General features: G+C 34.3%; 1 protein-coding gene across 1 annotated transcript in view; it reads left to right on the top strand.

Moving 5' to 3' along the window:
- Positions 1-210: 210 nt before the first annotated feature.
- LOC124354902 overlaps positions 211-11,362 on the top strand; it is a 66,891-nt gene continuing 55,739 nt past the window's right edge. The window contains exons 1-3 of the mRNA XM_046805703.1: positions 211-368; positions 568-726; positions 9,173-9,278. Coding sequence (XP_046661659.1) covers positions 211-368; positions 568-726; positions 9,173-9,278 — 423 coding nt within the window. The remainder of the gene's footprint in view (positions 369-567; positions 727-9,172; positions 9,279-11,362) is intronic.

Genomic DNA, 11,362 nt, shown 5'->3' with positions numbered 1-11,362 from the left:
CACACACACACACACACACACACACACACACACGCACGCACGCACGCACGCACGCACGCACACACACTCACACATCTGGGCGGATGCCCTTGAAGTCCAAGAGACAAGAAGAAAAGTCGCATCCATCTATCGACTAAGCGCCTTGAGAGTGTGCAGTGCCTTCCGCACAGTATCAGAAGAAGCGGCGGGCGGGCGTGCGTTATTGCCGGAATGCTGCCTGTCCGAGTGCTAGTCCAAGAAAGGCGAGCCCTCTATCAACGACGAAAATCATCTGCGTCGAGTATTGATGAACTTAGGACCGAAGAACGGCAGTATAGTATACGCCGTTGGCAAGCGCAGTGGGATGCCGCGGAGAAAGGTAGGTGGACGTACCGCCTAATACGACAACTGGATGCCTGGCTGAATAGAAGTCACGGAGAGGTCAATTACTATATGACACAAATACTATCAGGACACGGTTGCTTCCGAGCATAATCTCTATCGCTTTAAGCACGATAATTCGCCGGAGTGTCCGTCCTGTCCTGGAGTCTCCGAAGATGCAGAACACGTATTCTTTATGTGCCCTAGATTCAGTTTGCAGCGTGACAACCTGGAAACTATTCTTAACCGGACACTGCATCCAGAAACACTAGTAGAAGCTATGCTGTCATCGAAAGCTACATGGGACGCCACCAGCACATTCGCCATGGAGGTGCTGAAAGAACTAAGGTCTATTGAAAGACAGAGGTACAAACTCCGCAATAACTAGACGAGAAGAAATGACTTCAACCACCTGATGAAAGAGCAGAAATGCTAGATTCTCTCCCTGCGATGTAATGCCTAACGGCGGTTTCCACAGGGATTCAGAGACTGGAGTATAGGGGAAGTTATAGTCGGTATTAGCATTGGCTACAGTCACCAGCCAATGTTCGAGTCCGACATACCCAGGCAAAACGCCTAAGCCTGGCATGCGGAAATGCATTTTTTCACAACCCCTAAAAAAAAAAACACACACACACACATTACCAATGGTCTAATCTGCATACTTTAATCCCAGTACTTTAACGTGGAGTGATAAAAAATATTTTCCATATTTTTTTAATTCAGGGAAGTTATCTTAAAGTGCTGTAGAATGAACATGAAAAGTATTTACAAACACAAAATCGATTTAAACATATTATAATATGCACAACGCGACCTAAGACGCCAATAACATTCTTCGCGTGTACAAGACTCCTGTCATTGTAATGTTTCAAATCCTGAAAAATCATAAATATTAATATGGAATAAAAGACTTTCGGGAACAGCAGCAAAAGTAATTTTTGGTATAACATTTAATGGTTTTAAATATTACAAAAAATCACTGTTCTTCTACCAAAGGCTCACTTCTAAATAGAGAGAACTTCTAAGTATGGAGAAATGGACGAAACATTTTTATTGATGTATGACTCAGTTGATCAGTTGTTAAAAGAGTAAAATAATACAAATTACGATAAAATATTAAGAGGATTTTGTGACCTCACAATAAAGCTATAAAGACAATGTTATTGGCTTTTAATTTATGTTAAATTTTTGAAATATACCAAACAGAGAAATAACTGATACACATGTATGACTAAAACCCATAAAAATAAGAAATACAAAAAATATATTATAGGTCTATTTATAAAAAAGCAAATTCTATAGTTATAGTATTACTAATACGGTTAAAATATTTAATGTAGTTATAATTTGAACCGTAAGTATGAAAAACGGCTTTTAAAAGTAAGGGAATTTTGGGAACGAGTGTGATAGTGTTGAAAATATATAAAGTAAGTAAATGTAATTGTAATACATTACAATTATTTTAAAAACTTCAATACCTTTTAATATGAGTAATAAGTTAAAAGTAGCCAATAATAAAAGTTGCATATACGTATTACAAAATTAGTGCACCCCTATGTACGGTCAGGCTGCGCTCATACCGCTGTAGTGCTAGAGTTTACGATGTATAGGCGCTGATGACGTAGTCACTTAGCCCTCCCTGTGTCCACCACGCGGTAATCTCTCACCCTCACTCTCCCTCTTCGATTTACACAGATCATCATTTTGTGCCATGAAAATTGGTAATCTCTACGCTATAACTAAAATTGAGGGTAATAAGTTTGGTACTTTAACAGATAACACATTATATTTCATAAGTACATTCCATCTATCCATCTTAAAAAAATATTAAAAAATTACAGAATAAATTTCATATATTACCTATTGTTAAAGTACTGAAGACAGGGAACTGCTTAGTATAACTAAAATGAGTTAGGAATCGTATGAAAAATCTGGGATATTAATTTCTACCATATATCTCTGTTAATAGTACACGTTAATGTTATAATCACACATGACTTTTGTACGTATTTACAATATTACATGTTACTGAACTGTCCCATGGCATTCACGGTAAGAATGAAGTGAACGTATGGTAATGTGTAGCCTATGGTTTACGGTGAGGTTGGGAATTCTAGGAACTATGACAGAACTAAAGTTCTAAAAACATCCTCGTTGAAAGAATCGACTTTGACTTTTAATTCAGGAGGTACCGAGTTTTTTGTTTCGAAGACACTCACAACAAATGTTATAAGATTTATTTAACATGTTGGGTAAACTTATCCATACTTAGTTTGTCCGTAAATTGGGAGTTACTTTGGATAAGTATATATTAGTGTAAGTGGGACACTCAGAAGTAAAGTTTAAGGTGGTATTAAACTGTATAAGAGGAGTAAAACGTCTAGAAATGAGACCAGTACCAAATATATTACAACATAATATAAAAGTAGCCGTTAAGACTAGTGACGACCTACCTTAGCTGCCGAGGCGCTCAAACTAAATCTCTAAAACCATGTTTCATAAAAGTTTACGATGAACGGTAAGCACCGGATAGCCCGACCCGTAATGTCGACAGCATCGTCACAGAGCCTACTATCCGCTATCTGTAGCTGAGTGTACTCTGTAATATCAGGTAGTAACCCTGCTGAGTTACTGATTGTACATTCTATTCACAGAATTACTCTAGAAGTAAAATTGTATTTTATGCCATGAAAGTGAATGTTAGTGTTCAGAATAGAAATACTCATGCTCAGCATTCAATATTCTTTCAAGACTGTTTTATACATTACTAGCAGTTACCCGCGGCTTCACATGCAATTTAGTAGGCTTTGCAATTTTGAAAGAGATTTATTGATATCAACAAAGTATCTGATGGCACTGGATGCTTAATTAAGTTCACGTAAAATTCCTACCACAATCACTACCAATGAGGTTTTTCAATTTTTCCATTCTTTCTTTTGAAAACCTACCTCATGTAAGAAGGCTTAATCCAAGACTGCTGTCGGAGACCATATTTCTGATAATGAGTTCATTGATGGTTACATGTGACTGTATTTAATTCTCTTCTTTCCTCTTCACACCTGCATAGGCAGGTAATGTGCTTGCTAGCGTTATCAAGCACTGAGTCCAAGTATTTCAAGTTCCTCAAGTTATCTATTTTAAAGCACGTAAAATCTGCCACGAGCAGTTAGAAACCAAATTTGATATTGTCAGTAGTTTAGTTAACATCAAAATCTGCCATGAGCAGTTAGAAACCAGATTTGATATTGTCAGTGGTTTAGTTAACCTCAAAATCTGCCATGATCAGTTAGAAACCAGATTTGATATTGTCCATGATTTAGTTACAGAATTGGCTGACACGACACCATAATTGGTGAACATGTCACCCGAACTGAGAAACCCCAATAAGGCCATTAACAGCAGCTATATATTTTGTTGCTACCCTAATAAATTGATAATCGTAGAGATTTAATTGCAAATGTATTAAGTGTTACTAGTAACTGCTCATATTATAAACCAATAGTAATTTTGTTGAAGTAAAGTAAACTCCAACTTAATGATGTGGTAACCCAATGGAAATTTGACAGAAGGTAATATCTTGCTAATCAATCCATTGGTCATACAATATTACCTTTTATATCACCAAAGTCAGTAATGGAGTACTAGCAAAATAAGGAAATGTCATCAATACCGGCGATGACAATGTACAGGATCAACTATGAGTCATTTCAATCAACACCACCAAACATACATTTCTTAAAGCAACTGAAATTATCCGTACGAAATAACGTATATAACTTCAATCAATATTCATTAAAAAAACTTGTTTGTTTCTTTGAAATACGTCCTTCGAAAATACGTCCTTTATCTAGGCAAGTTGTAAACTGCAATGTTTTTATGTAGCAATTTCAACCCAGAGCCTTTAGTTGTAGTGTACTATACCTGTTTTACTTGTTATATAGAACTGGAAAATATATTTTAAAATTTATATTAAGACTCGAGAGGCTGCAAAAATTGAATTTATTTCACGTTTTTTTTTTGCCGTGGATTAGTAAACGACTCTGTCTTTTAAATTTGATAACGATCGTGACGTGATACAAATGATTGCAATGGCACTGTTTATAAAGCACGAGGGATCAAAGTGTTAACTGATTTTGGTTGTGACACCTTTAATCTGAACTGTCAGAAGGTAAATCAGCTGGGTTTTGCTGCTGTAATGATTACAGTAGCACTGTTTATAAAGCACGAGGGATCAAAGTGTTAACTGATTTTGGTTATGACACCTTTAATCTGAACTGTCAGAAGGCAAATCAGCTGGGTTTTGCTGCTGTAAAAGCTATTGACAGGGCGACATGTTTGAGTGGGACGATTCGATCATTAGAAACATCACGAAATATTTCGCAGCAAAATATCATGATGCTGGTAGACTGTGTGTGCCGATATTCCCCTAGTTAAGTGATTTGCATTTCATATGCAATCACAAACTGGTCTTACAGGCCGTAATTATAAAAAATACTCAAACATTAAGAAGGCACGCTTTATCTGACAAAAACAGTTTTGGTTTTTGACAAATCTTCCTCAAATCTAGATGGTGTCATTCAGATTCCATAAAAAATGTAATTATATAAATATGAACTAGGATATTTTGGATAAATAATAGAACTTTAGAAAATTAAATTTTAATGCCCAGTAATGTATTGTGTCTAAACTTATTTTCTTTCTAGTTTACGGTTGGTACTTTATTTTAACTGTGTACATTTTAAATATTCTAAGAACAGTATTTAGAATCCAATGAGGAACATTATCTTGCACATGTAGCAAAATAATAATAGTAAATTGTGTTACATTTCAGAAACAAGGAGACAATTACTATTACAATACCTACTAAATGAGGTTTGTGACATGTAAATAACTAACTGATCAGTTTTAGCGTATTCAAGTTCAAACTGCATAATTTTATTTTTGCTAAGTAACATAGCATGTTATTTAAATAAGCTGTACACGAAGGAAACACATACATCCACATATATACAGGGTGCAAATTTAGTCCTGATACGCCTGAATATATATCAGTTGTAGAGTATAAAACTTAAAAAAAAAAAACTAAATTTTAATTTTGTTGAATAACACAACATGCTCTATTAAAGAACATTGTAATAACGAATTTAATAATAAACACCACACACACACACACACACACACACACACACACACACACACACACACACACACACACACACACACACAAACACACACGTCCTTAAAGCAAAATTACTGACAGACATGGTGGCTATAATTAAGGCATTATTGTGTTTTAGAGATGATTCAGGAAGTATTCTTATAATCTTCTGACTACGCGAGGGTCGCCTTAATAACATGGAGTAATTATGGAAAATATCACATCAATCAGTCTATGGTTGTAGGACCGAAGAACACACGTTTCGTACGTGGCAATAGTTTTGAAATAAAGATTTCACTTTTTGGGTAAAAAAATCCTGTATAAATTGACATATCGGTATCAAGTAGAACTTGAATCTAGAAATTATGATAGAGGGGTTAACTCAGGGACCTTGTAATTTACTGGTATGTTCACGCTGTTGCCAGTAAAACCGAATTATAATAATGAATGGCTCTCCAAAACCCGATGAAATCCTGTTTTCAATACATGAATATTGTATGAAGTGTTATTACTTATAAGTGTATTACTTATTTACAAAGCATCTACTCCCTTTATGTAGGTGTAAAAGATTAATATGCTGAGTGTTCCGAAATTCTTTTGACCACCCAAGAAAAGAGTCTTTATTATAAGTGGCGGTAACTTTTTATGTCAACAGCATAAAAGTGACAAGTTCTACGACAAAGCACAAACAACAAGGTCCATATTTACGTCAAAAATGACTTTTGTAAACAAGTACAACACGACTAAAAGAACCCAATGTTAGGAGCTGTCACCTCTACTGTCACCTCTACTGTCATCTCATCTGGAGAGAGTATAGCGAAACACAGGCTCAACGTATGAAGGGTAGAACTAATACTGGCTATGCATGAGTTGTGAGAGAATATTCACTTTGTCTTGGTACACTCTGTTTAACCATCTCACTTTGGGCCGGTGTCAGTGATACTGAGTTGAGTCTGTCTGTGGCGGGATACATTTTATAGACAATATTGACTTATCTTGGTGTCAAAGCACTTCGCACAAAGAATTTCATTGTTTTCAATGTACTTTATTCTGAAATTATGTAAAACTTGAACAATTCTGTCGGTTTTAAATTTCTCTGAGTTTAAATATGTAGTAAAATGTATTGACACATATCAGACCGTCTAAATCCAGCACAATATGTCTCTAAGAATGTTAATGAAGCGCGGTGTCCTACAAGGACCTATACTCGGTCCGATCCTATTTTTTCTATATGTTAACTAATTAAATAAACCCATCTAAAAATATCTATTTGTGTAAGTAGATAACAAGACTCTCTCTGTGAGACAAAGATCAAAACTTATTAACCTGTCTCTGTTGCAAGCACCCGGAGAAATCAAAATTAAAAAAGTTTATAATAGTAGCAGTAAAACGCGTGTCTTCGCCGGATGGTTATCATCAATCCATTGTTGTTAGTTGGTTCGTTACTTTGACGTAACATCCCAAAAATACCAACTAGTATAAACATAACATTTGTTAGATCCGATTAGTAATATTCCTGGGAATGGATGTGTAGGAAGATTAGGACACGGTTTATACGTGATGGAAAACTGACCGTGTTGAATGGCATTAAATGTTTAATTAGAAATTCCTCAACAAAATGTCATGAAGGTTTTAAAATACTCTCATATTCCTTTTCGACTAGGTGAGCCCAAAAAATTATTAGCTTTCAAGTTTCAGGCCGGGCCATTGCCCATGCGCATTAAACATTAGAAAGTAGTTCAAAAAAATGGAGATCCTGGAATTGACCGGTCAAGAACGTTTAGAGGTTATTTCAAACCGAGTAAAATTAGTCTAATAATGCTGGAAGAGAATACCCCGTTATTTAATACGAACTCGCATGTAAACCGATAATGAAATTATAGACGAAGCTTTGAGAACTGATCAGACAAAGACGCTGGATTTCCTAATGAGCAAATAGAGCAACATTGTACGGCATCTATAAGCCGATCTTTGTTAGTAACTGTAATTTAGAATTTTCTGATGAATTAAAAAAATAAACTATATGGTATAATTAAACTAAATTAATGATTATAAAACCACTGATTTGATTATTTTTGAATTCTCAATTTTTAAGGTTAATAATTTAGGTAAAAAATTTTAATAGAAGAACTTTTGAGTATGTCAGAAAATTTTTATTTGTGGTAAGAAAATAAATCCGATGGAATGGTGATTATGCACTTTGCCAACAAGGCAGATTATAAATAAGGAAAATTTTATATCTACGATTGTTTCGTGCGATTTGAGCCCAATTTAAGCCGAAAGTATCAATAAAAGATAGTCCGGTGACAGACAGAGTATTTAACTCAGACATAAAAGCTGAAGTTTTGGAATTTAGACCATGCCAATAATCGGCCTAACTAATAAATCTAATTCGTTTTGGTTAGTCATGATTTTAGGAGGGCTACTAAATTAGTGAAAACTAATGTATTAGTATAGCATCTCTCTTGTACATGCAATGTTTTATTTTAAACGTAAAAAGCATCTTTAAAGGCAGTTTTCGATTTTATTTTGAATTTTACTAAATTAATGAATGTTTTTTGATTTGACATTTACATGTCAAACATAATTATGTTGGTAACTTAGAACTTAAAGTAAAACTTTAAATCTGAAAACAGGTAGCAATAGTCATTAATATCAAACAATTCAAAATCATAAATGTAATAACGTAACACGATATAACAGGACAAAGTGAGGTTCTTTCTTTGAATATTCACTCATCGCCCAGTCATAGCCAGGAGTGGCTTTATCCTTCATAAGCTGGGCCTGTGTTTGGCTAATCTCTCCAGGCGAGATGGCAGCAGAGTGGAGATCTCCTAACATTCTGTTTTTGTAATCGTTTTACTTGTTATGCGCGTGAAGGTTTTAGGGACATCCTACAGGAAAAACGATTATTGTGTAGGAAATATAGTAGTAATAATATCACCAGGGAAGATGTGTTGTGTACCGATGTAATAATTGTAGCCACAACATATTTCTTTATGAATTATCCTAATTAGTTCCTATCATTTTCGGATGTGAGTGAGACAAACCTTTGATTAAGCATTTAACCAAGCAGGGATGATCGATAATAATACAATATTCTTACACAAAATAAATTAAACTAAAAAGTTGAAACTTTGTACATTTATTTCTCACTTGAAGTCAGTATTATTAATATGATATGTTTCTTGATATTGACTGGCGAGTATTGTAAATAATCTTATAGAAAACCTGTAATTTTTATATTAATAAACATAATTTACTATAAAATTTTATTGCAAATAAAAAATACTTGGTAAAAATTAGATAATGAACAACGGATTATCGCCATTTAGCATTACGTCTTTTGTAAAAATCGCTAACCTGTGCTGAGTAGCAGTAATGTATCTTTAATGTGCTAATTGTGGAAACCAATTACTTAAAATACATAAAATCTGTGGATATTCTACAATAGCTCATTTTATATCTAAAATATTGCATTACTTTAACTATTTACATTGATCTTTATTTTCAATTCTTACCCTTTTAATTCTTTAATATTGATTTGTCATTATATTTTACATCAATACAATAATCATGAATTCAGAACAAAACATTTACAAACTCAGAACAGACTGATGTGTACCTGTATATTATTGACTTTTGCTTTAGATATGAAGATAAAGGACTGTGCCAAATCAAGTTCTGCCAGCTAACACAATGTCTGCAGCCATTTGTCAACGGTTCAGGGAGAGAAGACATTTACATCCACGGCAAGGTGAGAAATTCCAGACAACCTCTTACGATAACTAACTGTATGACTTTGAACAGTTTTGCTAGAATAAATGAGCAACCCCTTTCCAATGTAGCAGACGACGCCGATTACATTTTAATATAAGCAATCAATCAGTCAATCATCTGTCACTCTCGTTGACATGAGTTGAGTTACATGCATGGCGTGGATCCTTTTAAAATATATACATTATATGCAATAAATGTATTATAATGATCGAATAGTAAAGTAAAAGATTAAAAACAATAGAACACATTACCTGAAAAAATAGAATACAACGCACACATCCGAAAAAATAGTATCTTAAGGGGAATTAATTGTTTCACACCTGACTAGGAGGGTAAATTTTAGCCCTCGGAACGCCGTGTTATACATTTTGTAACATATAACTATGGCAAATGTCCGAAACAGTATTATACTATATAGTTCTTAATTAAGGCATACGTCATGTACTTTTCTTGACTAATAGTCTTGGAAGTCAACTTGTTAATATTCGCCCAAACATACGCAACTTTGTTTCCTATATGCTTCACAGAAAGCTTTCAAACTTTTAATTACTACTTCGATACCTGGGTGTAATAGCTAGGGCCAATTTTAAATGTGCCCCAACTTTTTAAAATGTCTTCAGAATTCGTCTCCGAACTTTGTATTTTTGCCTAAATAGTTTTTAACGGATTTAAAGAATGATTTATTGTTTGCTTGTTACCAGATTTCCAGTTGCATGCTGAATCAAATAGGGAATAACATATTTTTATATACGTGGTATTTATTATTAACTAAGAAGATGCCATACTCGTGTCAATTGCAATACGTGCAAATAACCATAAATAGAACACAGATAATATTCACTTTTAAAGATAACAAATTTATAGCCTATTGTAACAGTTCATAAACCAGAACCGCGCAATTGTAACTACCAGATGAAATAGTGCGGATGACATTTATTATCTTAAATTACGAGTAAGGAGATCAGTTTTACCACAACTATTATGCAAGCTATGAGGCTTCAACTACTCTTAGTTTTGTTTGTTTATTTCAGCAACTGCCAGATATACTTTGGTCCAGTATGCGTTTTTTGGACATTGCCCGTAAGTAGTTTTTATATAAACATGTTACGTTTAAAAATATATTTATATTCTGTATTTGTCTACTATAATAATTTTTATTTGCATTTGGAGTCTGTACTGTATAACTGATGACAGTTATTGATCACCAATACTTAAGTCTATATTATTGCACCAACAAGATGATCTTTAGTGAAACCACTAACAAAGGATTATCGAATGATCGTGTCCGTATGCCTGAATGTTTTGGGAACCGTTTGTAGTAGTGATGAAAACAGAACTTTGCTACTATGTGTTTTCCATATCATATAGAAATAGAGCCATACTTATATGTGTAGAGTGTCAATACACTCTATAGAATGTACACATCGTCAGATGGCTTTTATAGTATAGGAGCCGAGAGCGATTTTGCAGTATATAAACACACCATCTGGCTTTTTATGTTATCTGTAGATACATTTCTCCCTTCAAATACAACATAAATCATTGACTAAACAGGAGTCTTGCTTTAAACAGCTCTTCATGGCAATAAAAATGTAAAAAAATTCACCAGGAGAAATTAGGACTAAGAAGCTAGGGCCAACGACTTAAAGGTAAATTTCGAACTTCACCAATGGCCGCATGCATTATTAAGATTAGTTTATGTTTAAATCCAAATACCTAAATATCTCTAATAGACGTGGGAAATGGTCCAGCAGCCGAGAGCGACTTTCCCTAAGAGCCTGATTTTCGTGAAATCGATAGAAAGATATCCTATAAGACAGAAATCGGTTGTGAGTCGCGATAGTTTTGGCGGAGGTCGGATGGGGATGGCATCGAATGGGTTAAAATTACGAAACGATATTTTTTCTCATTCCATAATTTTCCAAACTTAACACACTTTACACCGATTGTTTAACACACAATTAATATGCCACTTTTATGTAATAATACAAAGAGACTTAAAGTTGCCACTTTAAAGATTTTTATATGGTTACCTAAAGCTCAATTAATATCAGCAATTTT

The sequence above is a fragment of the Homalodisca vitripennis genome, chromosome 1 (genome assembly GCF_021130785.1).
Source record: "Homalodisca vitripennis isolate AUS2020 chromosome 1, UT_GWSS_2.1, whole genome shotgun sequence".
NCBI lineage: Eukaryota > Metazoa > Arthropoda > Insecta > Hemiptera > Cicadellidae > Homalodisca > Homalodisca vitripennis.
This window is presented reverse-complemented; position numbering and strand designations above follow the sequence as displayed.